This window comes from Rhinatrema bivittatum, chromosome 12 (genome assembly GCF_901001135.1).
Source record: "Rhinatrema bivittatum chromosome 12, aRhiBiv1.1, whole genome shotgun sequence".
Classification (NCBI taxonomy): Eukaryota; Metazoa; Chordata; class Amphibia; order Gymnophiona; family Rhinatrematidae; genus Rhinatrema; species Rhinatrema bivittatum.
Genome location: NC_042626.1, coordinates 5,644,619 through 5,661,114, shown reverse-complemented (window position 1 = coordinate 5,661,114; position 16,496 = coordinate 5,644,619). Strand labels below are relative to the sequence as shown.

The 16,496-nt window shown below is 42.9% G+C and overlaps 1 protein-coding gene across 9 annotated transcripts in view; it reads right to left on the bottom strand.

The window, feature by feature from the left end:
- Positions 1-16,496, bottom strand: part of LOC115073803 (6-phosphofructo-2-kinase/fructose-2,6-bisphosphatase 2-like) — a 50,968-nt gene that overhangs the window by 17,022 nt on the left and 17,450 nt on the right. For 6 of the 9 annotated variants that reach the window (XM_029572617.1, XM_029572618.1, XM_029572616.1 and 3 more), the window contains exons 12-15: positions 10,461-10,590; positions 9,794-9,856; positions 2,612-2,676; positions 1,187-1,366 (exon numbers count right to left, since the gene is read on the bottom strand). In XM_029572617.1, the coding sequence (XP_029428477.1) occupies positions 1,187-1,366; positions 2,612-2,676; positions 9,794-9,856; positions 10,461-10,590 (438 nt within the window). Of the gene's footprint in view, positions 1-366; positions 1,367-2,611; positions 2,677-9,793; positions 9,857-10,460; positions 10,591-16,496 lie in introns of those variants that run through there. The other 3 variants (XM_029572614.1, XM_029572615.1, XM_029572613.1) reach the window with 2 other exon arrangements.

Genomic DNA, 16,496 nt, shown 5'->3' with positions numbered 1-16,496 from the left:
CAAAATGCTGCCTACCTGTATCAAAGTAAATACAAAAGATACCAAACTGAAAGTCCTATCCTTGATACTCACAGACGAGCGTTTCCCACCCGAGGCTGAAACAGGAGGACAGCAAAGGGCGGGTAAGTGAAATAAATCTGCTGCTCCTCAGCATTTCCATGAGAGCAGAAGTCAGCAAGCATGTTCATTTAGAAACACACTCTGCTATAAAGTGCGAATGGGAAGGCAAAGTCACATTTCCCTTGCTTTTCACCAGAAATTCACTTAAGCTGAGAATGGCAGAACTTGCTACCTATATACCGTAGATGTTATAGCTTTACAAAGAAGCTGGGCAGAGACTGGAGTTTAGAGAAAAAAAAAAAAAAAAAATCAGACATCCTAGATGTGGTGGATTCATGAAAAGGAACGAGACTGGAAGGCACTAGCAGGGAGGGGAAATCGCTGCGTCAATGCTCTCCTGGCCTTTTCTGTTTGATACACAATGGTGTGGGAAGAGAAACTGTATCTGTTATCAGTTTCCAAGGCTCCTAGTTTTTCACTCTAAGTACAAGCAGCTTTCTGCCAGGCAATGCAGAATATTTGATTGTGCAAATAAGATTTAGGGTAAAAAAATTAATCATACCGTATTTTGGCTGGGCAGAGATTATTAACCTTTGGTTTAATACATTCGCAAGAAAAGTCCCAGCCTGACAGGGCTCCCTACAAGGGAACTATGTACAATACTTCAGACTGTCTCATTTGTTCCAGCAATAGACACAGCTAAAAAAAATAACATTGTGAAACCCCATGAACTGAGGACATCACCTGAATATTTTGACTTCCACTGAGCAGCAGATGAGTCTTTGCGGCTTTCACTAAGGAGTTTACCTAGTCACACCTGAATAAGCAAAAATCCATACTTTGCAGATAAAAACACTCAGGTGAGCTTAAGTAAGCTTCAGGAAAAGCCAACCCCGTAGGAGCCTTAAAATATTCCCTGCTTAAGACTGCTCTCAAGTGCGCTAAGGGACTGAATCAGTTGCTCTGTGCAAATGTTTAAAACAAATTTGCAATCAAAGCGATGAAGGTTTTCCAAAATGGCAATATAACGGCAGCGAGCGGTCTTGGTATTTTAATCATTTGCACATCAAGGAGACAGAGTTGATTAGGTAGGGTGGAGGGATGGTTACACTGCGTGGACACTGACTTGTACTGGTGGTCGATCAGCCCCATCGGGAGCATCCCGGACGTGGAGAGAGCCCACCGGATTAAGAGGCCTGCTCCCAACACTGTAATTTCGTGGACGCTTTACCGTGTCCGGACTGGCCAGAGGTGTGAAGCTGTTTCTTCTCGTCCTCATGGGGGTTAGGTTCATTTGAAGGATGTGCTAATTAAAAACCAGGACATTAAGGGGAAAAAACAAACAAACAAACAAAAAAAAACCATTGAAAGTGGAAGGCAAAAAACTCCCCCAAACTTAACATTTTTATAAATTCATTTCCAATAATAAATTAGTGATATTCTGACACTGCAAAATCCCTCTGTCCACTTACAAAATGCTTTATATCACAGCTTTTCAATGCACCCGGTGCTCACCAAGCAGCTCTTCCTTACTCTGTCTGAATGCTGCACTTTTTACCTGGGTAATTTGGATTTTAAGTTACATTTGTGAAGCACAAGGATAACTCTTCTAATGTAGGTGTCGGCTCAAATCCCAGCCTGATCAACTTAGCAATTTCACTGCTGCTTCACAGTGGAAAGTGGAGCAAAATTCCATTCAAGTCAAGAGAAATGAACGTAAAATTCAATGCAAGGAGCCTGCAGCTTCACATCAAACATTTTATATTTAATATTTCATTTTCTCTGTACCCTCTGTATATCTGCTGATTTTATGATCTCACTCAGTTTTCTTCCGCACTTAAGGTACTTTGCAAGGTCCTCCATGGAACCTCGTGAGAGTTGCAAACGGCAGCAGGCAAGGTGTTTCTTGTGATGGGATCTCAGTGGGCTACAATGACTGCCTATCAGTTTAATTTCTCTTTGGCCAGCTTCCTGCTCCGTGCCGTTTACAGTCTCCACTCTCGGGAGAGCAGGGACAAGAGCCTCTGATGGAGGATTAGTCCATGAGCCAGCTACAGGCTCAGCGACAGACAAGCTCTGGTCACTCTGTGTGGACATTCAGCTCAGAAAGGAGACAGAACTTGCTGAAGATGGAAGGGAGCAAAAAAGAAGCTGAATCAATAGATGTGCATAAGAAAGCCAAAGCAAGCCAATAAAACGAGGCAAAGGCAAAGTTTTTCATTTCTATTAAATAATGAAATCTTCACAACCATGTCAGTATAGAAAAGGACCCAGGGTGGCGAGGGCATGCACTCCCCAAGCCTACTCGAAGGATATCCCACAACGCACAAGCTCGGTCTCTTTGGCACTCTATGGCATGGCCTTGAGCTCAGCGAGATTTGCCGTTACCGACAGTCGCAACACCAGTGCAAAGCTGGTCACCCGCGTCTGAAACAGCACTGAATAAATGATTTCAGGGCTCACGCTGGGCTCGGAAGTCCTAAATGCATGATGTAATTTGCACTCAGTTCTGTCATCTACAATGTGCCGTCTCCTGGCAAAGGAAACTTACAGAGGGTTTGTCCCGATGAGTATTCACTGCTTCCACATTCAAGTGAATCATTTCCACTTTACAACCTGAACCAAAAGGGGAAAAAACGAGCAGTCATTACACATCTATGTGATTTATTTAAAAAGATTAACATGTAAAGGCAGATGGGCATTAAAGGAAAAATTGGTTCTTACCTGCTAATTTTCGTTCCTGTAGTACCACGGATCAGTCCAGACTCCTGGGTTTATACATCCCCGCCAGCAGATGGAGACAGAGAAAGCTTCATTGCCACCCACAGTCCCTCAGTACTGACCTGTACCCAAGCCAAGATGAAATCAACCTCCCACAATGAGCAGAAGAAAAGACGAAACCCCGCCTTGAAAAAAAGAACTTTTCTTCACAACTTTAAACCAGGGGACTCAACCTAAAATCCTGACCAGCTCTGCAGCCTGTATACAATAGAAATAGGACAGAAATACGAGCAGACTCTCATCTACAACTAGGGCGGGACTCTGGACTGATCCGTGGTATTCCAGGAACAAAAATTAGCAGCTAAGAACCAGTTTGCCTTTCCTGTTCATACTGGATCGGTTCAGACTCCCGAGATGTACCCAAGCTTCCCTAATTAGGATGGGACTGCGAGAGTCCCGCTCAAAGAACACTCTCACTGAAGCCCATGGCCTCTACAAATGATAATGTCTGGCAAAAGTGTGCAACAACTTTAAGTAGCCGCCCAACAAATTTCTTGTAGCAACACCTGCTGGCACACAGCCCATGAAGCCACCTGTGCCCAAACAGAGTGAGCCCTCAGTCCTACTGGGATAGGTCGCCCCTTACAGATTAAGCCAAGCTTATTGCCTCCTTCAACCTCCTGGCTATCATGGACTTTGAGGCTTTCTGCCCCGTCTTAGGTCCACTCCATAGCACAAAGAGATGGTCAGACACCCTAAAGCTATTGGTGACCTTGAGGTAATGCAATAAAGCCCGCTTCACATCCAGACATCTCAGGTCCCTAGTATGTGGAGTTGACGCGACCACATCTGGGGAAGCCGGAAACTCTACTGTCTGACTCAGATGGAATGCAGACACAACCTTCAGGAGTAAGGAGGGAACCGTCCGCAATGAGATCCCAGAATCTGAGATCTTCAAAAAGGGTTCCCTACACAACAATGCCTGTAGCTCCAAAATTCTTCTGGCCAAACAAATTGCTACCAGAAAAAAACACCTTCAAAGTGAGGTCCTTCTCAGTTGCTCTCCTTAGAAGCTCAAAAGGAGCTACACACATTCCTTTTAGAACTAAATTAAGATTCCATGAGGGTCATACTTTCCACACTGGAGGACGCAGATGTTTTGCTCCCCTGAAGATAGCGGACCACATCCGGGTAAGCAGCCAAAAACATTCCATGTATTTTGCCATGAAGACAGCCTAAGGCCGCAACCTGCACTTTGAAAGAGTTAAAGGCCAAGCCCTTCATCAAACTTTTCTGCAGAAAAGCCAAGATGTGAGCTACCGAGGCCTGAGTAGGTCTTACTCCCTGACCCGTACACCAGGACTCAAAGACTCTCCAGATCCTCACACAGGATAAGGACGTGGAAGTCTTCCTAGCTTGCAAAAAAGAGGAAATGATATCCTCCAGATATCCTCTCTCTCTCTCTCTCTCTCAAAAGCCAGGCCACAAGACAAAAGTGATCTGCCCGATCCAAAAATATTGGACCCTGCCGAAGATGATTTGTCAAGTGAGCAAGCTGCAGCAGACCATCTACTGCCAGGCTGACGATGTCCACAAACCATGGCCACCATAGTCATTCTGGTACTACCAGAATCACTTCTCTGGGATGACTTTCTATTTGTCTTATTATTTTTCCCACCAGCAGCCACAGGGGAAACACATAAAGAAGACTCCCTCGGGGCCAAGGTAGGACTAAGGCATCAACTCCTTCTGCCCTGTGATCTCTTTTGTAACTGAAGAAGCAGGGTGCTTTGGCATTCCTTTGAGACGCCATCAAGTCGAGGGTGAGGTGACCCTCATCTGGACACAGAAAAGTCATTGCCTCCTCGGACAACTCCCACTCTCCGGGATCCAGCTTCTGGCAGCTGAGAAAATCTGCTTGAACATTGTCCACTCCGGCTATGGGCAATGCTGCTAACAATGCTAGATGCTGTTCTGCCAGAGAAACAGCTCCTGGGCCTTCTAGGCCACAACCCGACTCCTGATTCCTGATTCCCCCTTGTCGGTTGATACAGGCCACAGTGGTTGCATTGTCTGACAAGATGCGTACCAGGCAACTGCTCAACAGATGGAGAAAGGCAAGCCCTCATCTCCAAATGATTGATAGACCAGGATGCCTGTTCTTTGGGCCATTGCCCCTGGGCCAACTGACTCTGGCATACTGCCCCCCAGCTGGAAAGATTGGTGTCGGTGGTAACTACCACCCAGTCTGGAACCTCCAAGTCCACTCCACAACGTAGATGATCCCGACCAAGCCACCATAAAAGACTAGACATGGCAGGCTTCTTGAGCGACAGCAGAAGATGAAACTGTTCCAACAAAGGATCCCAGCAGGAAAGAAGAGACCTCTGCAGAGGTCTCATGTGCACAAAGGCCCAAGGAACCAGCTGTAATGTCGAAGCCATGGAGCTCAACACCTGAAGGAAGTCCCAGACCCTGGGCACCGCTAAATCCAACAGCCTGTGCACCTGCTTCTGAAGCTTGAGAATGCGACCCTTGGTAAGAAAAACCTTTCCTAACCTGGTGTTGAAACGCACTCCCAAAACCTCCAGAACCTGAGAGAGTGAGCAGACTTTTTGCCAGATTCACCACCCAGTCTACAGACCTCAACTGCTGCAAGACTTGAGACACTGCTTGCCTGCATAGGGCTTCTGACTTTGCCCAAATGAGCCAGTCATCCATATATGGATGAACTAAACTGCCCTTTTTCCTGAGCGCCACTGCTACAACCACCATCACCTTGGTAAACGTACGTGGAGCTGTTGCCAGACCAAATGTCTGGGCACAAAACAAAAAATGCCTCTCGAGGATCATGAACCGCAGGAATCGTTGGTGATCTGGGCGGATTGCTATATGCAAGTATGCCTCAGTCAAGTCCAGAAAAGCCAGAAACTCTCCTTTGCGCATTGCTGAAATGACCAAAACACAAAGTTTCCATGCAAAAACGCTGAACCCTGAGGGCCACATTCACCTCCTTCAAACCCAAAATTGGACAAAGGACCCTTCCTTTTTTGGCACCACGAAATATATGGAATATCTCCCCCTTGCCGTTCCCCATAGGCTCGGGAACTATGGCCCTAGCTTTTGTAACTGATCCACGGTGTCTTGGACCATCTTCCTCTTACTGAATGACGTGCAAGGGGTAACCATGAACAAGATCCGCAGAGGATGAGAGAATTCTAACGTGTAACCATCTCTTATTACGCTTAGGACCCACTGGTCTGTCATGATCTTGGCCCATTCCTCGTAAAACAGAGTCAGACGTCCTCGAACAGGAGGAATAGAGGAGTGGACCGGCCTCACCAGAATCCTGGCAGAGACACTCTCTGCATGGTTTTCTGCCCCCTCAAAAGGACTGGTTCCAGGATTGTTGCCTGCCGGCTCCTTGTCTCTGGGATCCTATTGAGGGCTTACTCTGATGAAACTTTCTATTTGGTCAGAAACAAGACTGCCCCACAAAAGGAACTCGTTCCCTCTTGGCTTATCTTCTGGGAGCCTATGCCTTTTGGTCTCACTGAGATGTTTTCCAAGCTCCTCCAAGTCCTGTCCAAACAGAAGCTTTCCCTTGAAAGGTAATGCTCCTAAGCAAAACTTAGACCAAACATCTGCCGACCAGTTCTTTAACCATAGGAGACGTCTGGTCGAGACCGCAGACATCATAATTTTCAAAGCAGTTCTGATGAGGCCATACAAGGCATCCATTACATAAGCTGGTGCCGCCATCACAGTCCACCTGCTTAGCCTCAGATGCAGATAGCGTTCTTGTAGCCTGAAATTGCTGAACCCAGTGTAGGTTGGCCCTCTGCATAAAGCTACTGCACACAGCAGCACGTACGTCAAGCACAGAAACCTCATGAATTTCCAATTTCCTGTCCTGCATATCTCTCAGCACCGCTGAACCAGCCACAGGGATGGTGGTCTTCTTAGTGACCGCAGACACCGACGCGTCCACCTTTGGGAGCGCCAGAAGCTCAAGCTTGTTCTCAGGCAATGGATACAATTTTGCCATTGCCCGCCTACCTTCAGGCCTGTCTCTGGAGTGTCCCACTCCCTGACCACCAGCTTTTTCACCGATTTCTGAAAAGGGAAGCTTTGCGTTGGGCCCCTCAGGCCATCCATGACCGGATTCATGTCTTCCTGATCAAACTCTTCCTGAGGAACCTTGATCCCCAGCTCCTCCAGAACATGAAAAATCAAGGGCCACAATTCCTCCTTATGGAAGAGATGCACCACTTTAGGGTCGACCCCTTCAGCAACTGGCATGTGGTTCAGCCCTCCATTTGAGTCCAGTACATCCGGGCTATTATCAGGAACACCTGAATCAGGAGAGGCAGAAACCTGCAGAACTCCGTCCAATGAATCCTCAGAGTCTACATCCAGACTACCAGAACATGGCCTCATTCTGAGGACCCTGTGAGCCTGTTTAGTAACCTGATCCTTGGAGCTCCTAGGTCTTTTGCCAGGACACGGACCAAGGAGTCCCCAAGCCCGATCCAACTGCTTCCCAGCCACCTTTCTTGCTAAACAATATACATATACAATCCCATATATAACCAGTGTGCATACCATCTGCTCCTCAAATCCATGTATATATCTTACCCTTATGTATCTGTTCTCACCCTCCCCTACCCCCCCTTTTGTCTCTATCCCTCCCTTTCCCTCCTTCCCCAAGTTATTTAGTTATCTGCTTTGTTACTGTGTTACATATTGTTCTTTGTAAAGGCTTCGCCTATATATTCTTTGTTTATAAGTTACTTGTAAACCGGCACGATGTGCAAACGGTTGCCGGTATATAAAATCAAATAAATAAATAAATAAACAAACAAACAAACAAACAAACAAACAAACATGCCTCATGCAGAAGCAGCACAAACTCTGACGAAAAAATTGCGGGGTCCTCTGATCCATTCCTGTAAGGATTTCCCTCTTCCTCAGAATCGGGCTCCCTCCTGTTAGCAGAGCTCTGCACTGCCGGAGACAACAGGGGAGGAAGATGCTCGAACCCCTGAACATCCCTGAAGTGCCTTCAGTCACAGAAAACATGGCTGCCTTTTCCGCATCCGGCGGGGGAGGGTTTGCCGACTTCAAAGGTGCTCCTGCCTTTTGCTTAAGATGCTGCTTCGGTTGCGGCTTCTGCTGGCTCCGGTTCACCCTCTCCACCAGAGAGGCAGCGGGACCAAAGCCCAGAGCGGGAAAGCCACATGCATGCATCGCCACATGAATGGCGAGCACTGCCGCGCATCATCTGACAGAAGAACAAAAACTGCCGCGCCGCACCGGCAAAAGGAGGCCGGACCACATGGCCAACAAGCACCGCCACGCCGGCAAAGAAGGCCTTACCGTGTGGCTGGCAAGCTCTGCCGCCCGAGAACTCCTGCCTTAGCAGCAATCGAGAACTTCACGCTCCACCCGCAGCTATAACACTGCAGTTTTCTTTGCTCTCCTCCTTAATTATTATTTTTTTTTTAACTTTAATAAAAAGCCAAGAAGGAAAAAACAAAGGTTACTTCCCTGTTGCAGAAGAGCTGCGGGACTCCAACCGTTCTCCTGGGAGGGAGGGAATAGGCCCCACCAGATATATGCCCCCGGCGATGAAAAGAGCGAGCCAGGAAAGGGTCCTCGTTCACTTCAGCACCAGGAGGGATGGCCCCACCTCCTGGGAGCAATTCCTCAAAGTATCTTCCGAATCCCCCCCACTTTTTTTTTTTTTTTTTTGAACAGCAGGGATTGCACCTCTGCCATCTGCTGGAGACAGAGAAATACTGAGGGACTGCAGGTGGCTCACCAGATTATATGCCAGTGTCACTTTCTGTCTCCATCTGCTGGAAGAGAGGCAAAACCCAGGAGTCTGGACTGATCCGGGGTTGAACAGGAAAAGGAATTATTTTTCTTGCAATTTTGAAACGGATTTGGCATTGGACCAGCTAAACAGTTAAGTGGCACGCAAGAAATATGGGCTTGGTTTGCGAGCCTGACTTCAGCTCCCTGGCTGGCCAGGGTTGTGGGTACTTCCAGTCAGTCAAAACAGCCCACTGGCAGGGAAAGTGCCCCAGATATCGCTCAATAGCATCAACTGGTAGCCACACTCCAGATGCATGAGGAGGGACCTGTAGCCTGTGGCCCATGACCCCGGACTGTCGCCATAAGCAAGGTTCATGGGACTGCAGCCCCAGTAGGGATCAGCTCACACTAGGCTGTAAACCCAAAGGAGAAGCAGGACAATTCCAGGCTCTAGATAAGAAATCCTGGAAAATACAACTCAACGAAAAGATTAACACGAGTACATGATATTAGTAAATCCCCCTCTGCTCCATCACATACAACCCAAAGGTAGATTCGACTGACATTTCATTATGTAAAAATAAAATCTATTAATAATAATAGGGATTTACATTCATTGCGCCTGTTTTGGCAGGTATGCGCGCACCTCGCTGACTTTCTAGCACCTGTGGGAAACTGAATGCGTGTATTTTTAATAATGAGATGCACGCATTTTGTCACACCCGCCGATACGGATGTGACAAAATGCACTTCCCTACCTAATAATAATAAGTCTCTACCCCTTGCTGGTATTCAGATTTAAACTGAAAAAAAAGAAAGTAATTTCTGGTTCTCCTCTTGCTTTTTTAGGATATGAAAACTGTGAATCTGACAATTTCTGACTCGCTTGGAACATGGGCGACAGACAGAGCTCGATACCTTCAGACCAAACACGTCTGCCTTGCCCATGTCTACCCCTCCTAGATGTGTAACAAAGCTATTTCAGAGCGATGATCTGAGAGTCTCAAAAACTGCTCTTGAAAAAAAAAAATCCCCCGAACCTTTAAACCAATTTGACGTGAGGATGTAAACCAATTTCAGCATCCATTAACTAGGGCCTTTGCTTTCCTGCTCAACAATGCAGCAAGAGAGGCCATCGCTGCAAGCGTCGATGCAAATCTTGAACTGGACGCACTGAGCCCTGCATACGCACCGTAAGCAACAGGGATCAGTTTGAACACAGTATGGAGCGGGCACTTCAGGTAAGACAGATCATCTGGAAGAGAAAAGCAACTCCGTGATCCAGTTCGTATAGTCTTGGTTGTGTTTGTGAGGTTTTGCACAATTTACAGTATTAGAAAGTTTTGGGAAAAGGTGGTCCACAAATGAAAATTAATTAGAATAGAAGAAAGCCATATTCAGAGGTATTTACAGATAACTTCTCCCAATGGAGGTGCCAAAGAGCTGTATTTAATAGTGCGGCTCCATCACTGAATAGCCCTTCAAAGTTAGCCAGATAAGTTTGCTAGCTGGAAAGTGACTGAACATGGACTGCTGTGAAATATAAAAATAATTATTTTCCAAAGGAGAAAGCTCAGTAAGACTGGTGCATTTTGTAGTTAGACGGGTAAAAGTATAGCTAAGCTTTAGTACAGCGGTGAAGAACTGTTAGTGTACTTTTCGGGAGGAAAAAAAGGAAGTTTTTTTGTTTGTTTTTTTACCATAACCCAATTCCTCTTATATTAATTAGGAATTAAGATAATGGCTGCAAGGCTCCCTTTTGGGCTTCTACTTTCCAACATGCCTGCAATCACTTGAAAAGTGACTGTGCAAACCACTACTTAGTGCATGGAAAAAAACATTTCTGCCCAGAGTCCTACCTGCACTTTTATCCAGGAAGTAGGCCAACAGGCATCGCATCACCGCCTGGTGCGAGATCACCAGCACATTCCCCTGCCGCTCCAGTTCCATGATAACGGGCTCCAAACGCTGCACCAGATCTTGGTAAGACTGAAGAATAATACAGCTGATTTAACACGGAACACATCTGCATGCGATTCTCTGAAATCTCAGTGGAGTCAAAATTGGAATGGGTGCATTTTGGCTGAAGTTTTTATTTATTTAAAAGTATTTATTGCCTGTCCACTCATAATTGAGTAGATAAACATACAATAATAAGATTACATCAAAGAATAAAAATAATCTTAAAATTAAATAACTTAAAATGGACAAAGAAAAATAAAGATGAATGGGAATTGAATGAAAGTAGGTGAAGGTCAGTAAGGTTGTGTCTCACATAGGTCTGGAAAGGCTTGCTTAAGGAGGTGGTGCTTTAATGTTTTTTTAAAATCCTTATTGTTGCTTAAAAGTCTGAGAGCTGGGTGGCACTGCATTCCATTGAATTGGACCTGCGATGGAGAAGGCACACTCATGGGTCATGACCAGTCTGGTGAATTTTGGGGAGAAAACCTGTAAGAAAAGTTGATTTTTTGATCTGAGATTTCAGCAAGGAATATAGAGGTGAAATGTTGCAGATAATCTTATTTATATCAACAGTAATTCATGGTCATATATATTATAGTCAAAGTTTTATATTGAATTCACCATTTCATAGGTAACTAATGTTTGTTAAAGAGAATTGGAGAGATATGATCATGTAGTCTTTGGTTGGATAATAGACGAGCCGCAGCATTTTGTACTAATTGGAGTGGACATAATGATGATTGAAGTAAACCTAGGCAAAGTTACAGTAATCCAGTCCTGTGAGAATCAAGGACAAGTACTGTACGGAAAGCAATAGGATCAAGTAGTGGTTTAAAATGTTTGAGAAGTTGAAGTTTGTATGAATTGACATATTTAATTTGGGGTCTAGTATGATACCAAGATTGCGAACCATGTTTAGAAATGTTGATAGATTTATTGTCAAAGAGAATAAAGTCAGGAATGTTTTCAAATTGAGGGTGCCCTAAAATCATAATTTCAGTTTTTGTTAAATTTAAACTAAGTTTGTTATGAGATGGCCATGTTTTAACTGAAAAGAGACAAAAGTTGAATGAATTGTAAAGCAGAATTCCAATCATGCCAGGTAGGAAAGTAGAACTGTATATCGTCAGCATACAGACTGTAAGATAAGAACATAAGAACATAAGAAATTGCCATGCTGGGTCAGACCAAGGGTCCATCAAGCCCAGCATCCTGTTTCCAACAGAGGCCAAACCAGGCCACAAGAACCTGGCAATTACCCAAACACCTAGAAGATCCCATGCTACTGATGCAATTAATAGCAGTGACTATTCCCTAAGTAAACTTGATTAATAGCAGTTAATGGACTTCTCTTCCAAGAACTTATCCAAACTTATCCAAACCTTTTTTGAATGGAGAGACGTTGACAAATGGGGGTAAGATAGATATTGAATAAGGCAGCCAAAAGAGCGGAGCCCTCCTGTCTTTAGAGGAAACTTGAGATGAGCTGGTATGATTTATAAGGATACGCTGGGGATCTATTTGAAAGATATGAACTGAACCAAGAGTGAACTGTTCTGGAGATGCCTATATTGGAGGAAAACACTCCTTTAAATGAATTGATCTTTCAGTTTAAAAGTTATGAACAGACTGATAGGGACTTAAAGATATTTGCAGGTAATGAAACTTGATTTAGCAAGAATGTTTAATTTCATTGCAGTGGAGTAAAATCGTATCTTGTCAGGACAGGAATGTATATCTCTCTAATCACTAGCATTGAATTTGTACCAAAAGTAATGAGGTTTGGTTTCTATAAGTGCTGGGTAAATACTAGTATGAAATGGATCAGCATTACCCTATGGTTCAACTTGCTTTTCATTTCTACATCAGGCAGATGTGCATTATAGTCTATATGTCTGATACCGAAGATCCTGCTACAAAGGAGAGACGAGATTAAAAGAAAATTCTTCTGGGCCTGAATCAACAGACCAGAATGCCTGTCACGTGACTAAATGTGTTCATAAGTTTTTATTTTTATCCCTATTATATATAATGAAATATAATTTATTTAGGGAAAGAACCTGTATGGCAGAATGAGTTAAAATATATAGTTAGTTTTCCGAGTGTCTTGCTCTTTGAACAAAGCAGATGTTTGTAACTGTTTATAAAGAGATCTGATATAAAAGATGAGATAAGCTTCCTTCTTATCCTATTGCTTTTTGCTTAAAAATTAGAGAGAAAGATTTCTCCCATTATAGAATTTCTTTTACTTAATTTTATTTTTGGTTTATTTCATATCAGGTATTAATTCATACAGATGCATCTGACTTAATGATGGGAGTGCAAAGGTTTTGCCTTAATGACAAGCTTCGAGAATGCGGTCTTGAGAGAACTGTACACACTAGGACCGGGTGGAGGGGAAAAGCATCGCCTTCTTTGCCACAGAAAGACCCCTTCAATCTTTCATTTTTGGCCTGAAGCACTTAAAATGTAGGCATGTTTTCTTGGTTTTATTTGTTTTATGAAGCAATCTCTCTCTATTTGAAATGCAATTTATTTGTTGAGTTTTCTATACCGTCCTTCGGTAGAGCCATCACAACGGTTTAATAATAACTGACCATCAGGATGAAATATTTTTATGAAACAGTTACGTAGGTACTTGCAGGTGCCACTGTTTTGTTGGTCACATATATGATAAAGTCTGAACTGATACAGTTTTAGTAGTTCTTAGTTGCTCTTGTCTGTCTGAATGTTCTCACAAAATTCAGAGAGGACTTTTTCTTTGTAAGAAAAATTAGGATAGACTTCTGAAAGAGGGATTTGTTTTTGTTTTTACCTCTTGTACCACTGGTGGGTGGGGGAGTATATGCCACGCCTAAGTTTAAATGTTCGGATACCTAAAAATAATTAGCAAGCTATACTACACTGCCAGTGAGAGATATTAATCGGACCGCAGACCATACTTCATTGCAGGGTGGAGAGACACCCAAAACAACTGAACCTGTGCAGCTTTTGTTATGCAGTGAGCCTGGTGTTGGAATACACAATGAAAGCCGGCCTATGTACTCTGACAAGTGGGTGGCCCCCAAAAGTCAGAATAGGCTAACCATGTGACAACTACCTGAGTGGAGACGGCAATGGATGCTCCTGGCAGATTCAAGGGACGCTTTGGCTATTTTAAATGCATTCATTTTTAGTTCACTCAAAAGGGAAAGTAACTTAAATTTATATCCCCTTGACAGGAAAATTACTGTGTGTACAATTAGCCTTTAGGGCTAATGGGTCAGGACATTCTAGGATATAACAAATATGAGATGGCGTAATTAAGAAAAGACAATAAAATCACAAGGGTTAAATTATCTCACACTTACTACATGCTTGCATGGCATGTTACCATAATTTTTTGTTTAGTTTTAATTAAAAAATAATTTGGAATGGAAAAAGGTAAGTTTCATACATATGAATGCATGCCTCCTCGGCCTTGCTTCAATTCTGTGGTGTAATCATAAACTTACCAACCTCCCGATCCCTTTTTGTTTGTGTATCTTCTTTATTTTTGTCAATTTGTTAATAAATAATAAAATTGTTCGCTGTATAACGCCAATAGTGGCTTTTTGCTTGTTTTTGTGTAAGATGTAAAAACAAGCAAAAAAGCAAAAAGCCACTATTGGCGTTATACAGCGAACAATTTTATTATTTATTAACAAATTGACAAAAATAAAGAAGATACACAAACAAAAAGGGATCGGGAGGTTGGTAAGTTTATGATTACACCACAGAATTGAAGCAAGGCCGAGGAGGCATGCATTCATATGTATGAAACTTACCTTTTTCCATTCCAAATTATTTTTTAATTAAAACTAAACAAAAAATTGATACATAAAAAATTGTTAGACACAGGAGGGTGAGATTAATATTGAGATACATATATATTAGTTGGGTCTCACTTTAGCGGAGATTGGGAGAATTAATTAATGTTACCATAATTATCATATTTGTGAATGTTTCTAATACTAAGCATTTAAAATGAAATATCAAACATGTTAAAGCAATCAAATGAAGCATTTTGTATAGATTGTTCACAAAGGTAGTACAGGAATATGCAGAATAGGTTTCTACATTTCTACTTGACCAGGGCTTGTGAATTCATTCTGATTACAGACAAACTCTGTAATGTAAAAAGTACCTTAAGTAAAGAGGAAAAGGAAAGTCTATTAATCTGTTGCTCTCTCTCTGTGTAGTTGGTCATATTACTTTCCTCAATTACCTAAACCCATCCGAGTACACCAGGAGTTTAACTGACCCAGAAACTGGCCATTGTGCCTATTTCCAAACCTGTAATGAGAAATACACTATCGGCTGAGTTTTAAAACAGCCACACGCGTAAAAAATGGGGGTTATGCACATGGCTAGGCCTTTTCAGAGGGGCCCAGCCACACGCGTAACCCCCGTTACACACAGACGTGCCGGGCCCGGGGGCGGGGCTGGAGGCAGCCAGTGCAGGGGCCATTTGCCGCTATACCAGGGAAGCCCGCGCAAGTTGCTTCTGCTGAGCAATAAAACCAAAAAAAGAAATGTAGGAGAAAGGGTGGGAGTGTAGGGGGGTAGGGAAGTTCCCTCCCAGTCCACTCCAATTAAGGAGCGTATAAGGGAGGTGTTCATTCGTTTGTTCTTTGTTATATTCTATCTCCTATTTACCTGTATTGATTTATGCACAACTTTCTGCGATACTCTATTCAGTGTTGATATTACTTTGCTGATTTATGATCCATATAGTTACAACATTTAGTAAACTAAGTTTTGTTTTTGCAATATTTGTTTCTGCGTGTTCTACGACATAATATAAAAATATACCCCCACACAGCCACCGTGTACTCTGGTACTCTGGAAGAGTGCCAACAGAAAGAGAAGAATCGACAATACTGGCAATCGGTAGAGCTACATTTTCTCTAATGGCTTTGAGAAGGGCAAAAAAACAGGGTGACAAAGGATGAGATTGTGATTCTTTGTAAGATTTCTGTGCTAGCGACAGTAACAAAGGTGTCCCAGGTATTAACGGAAGCCACAACTGAGACAGTCAAAGGTGAAACTGGAAATGTCATAATTAGGTTTTGAATTTTTGATTGAAAAAATGTTTTTCAAATGAATTGCATAGTTCATATGGAGAACTAGAATCAGGGTTTTACACATGTAAATGCACCTAACCTGTTTAAGCAGGATTTTGAAAATTGCTACAATCCTTGCCATTGAATTGTTCATAGATTTTACGTGTAACTGTACTTTAAGGGTGTAATTTTCAAACGGATAAGTGTAAATGTAACTACTATTGTAACAATTTTCAAACATTATTTACTCACATAAAGTGCATGTACGTGGCTAAATCCTATGAACAATTCAATGGCATTTATTATAGCAATTTTCAAAAGCCCACTTACACGGGTAAAGTGCATTTACATGTGTAAAACCCATTTGTAAGTGTGCAAATGCTATTGAAAATCAAGCACTAAGCAAGTAAATGGGCTTTTAAATATTGCTATGACAGTATGCTAAATTTACACATGTAACTTTTGAAAATTACCTTCAAAACTAGCATATATCATAGCAAATTTCAAAAACATATTTATATGCATAAAACCTTTAGACATTTCAGCCCTATGGAGGGAATGTTCACAGGAGTTATGTGCATAAAAGTAGCAATTTTTAAAAGCCCTTTTATGATCATAAATCCTTTTTCATATTACCTCCTATGTATTCCACTACTTAATACAAGTATTCGAACTAGAACTGCATCATTTCAGTCGGGGAATGCAGGATAAAAGGGATATACATGCAGGTGTGTGGAGGACAGATACTCTTCTCAGGTTGCTGGCACACTTGGAAGAGACACTACAGTGGTTTCATTTCTAATTAAGGTATTTATTCCTATTAAAGTGGTATTCACAGTATTGAGATTC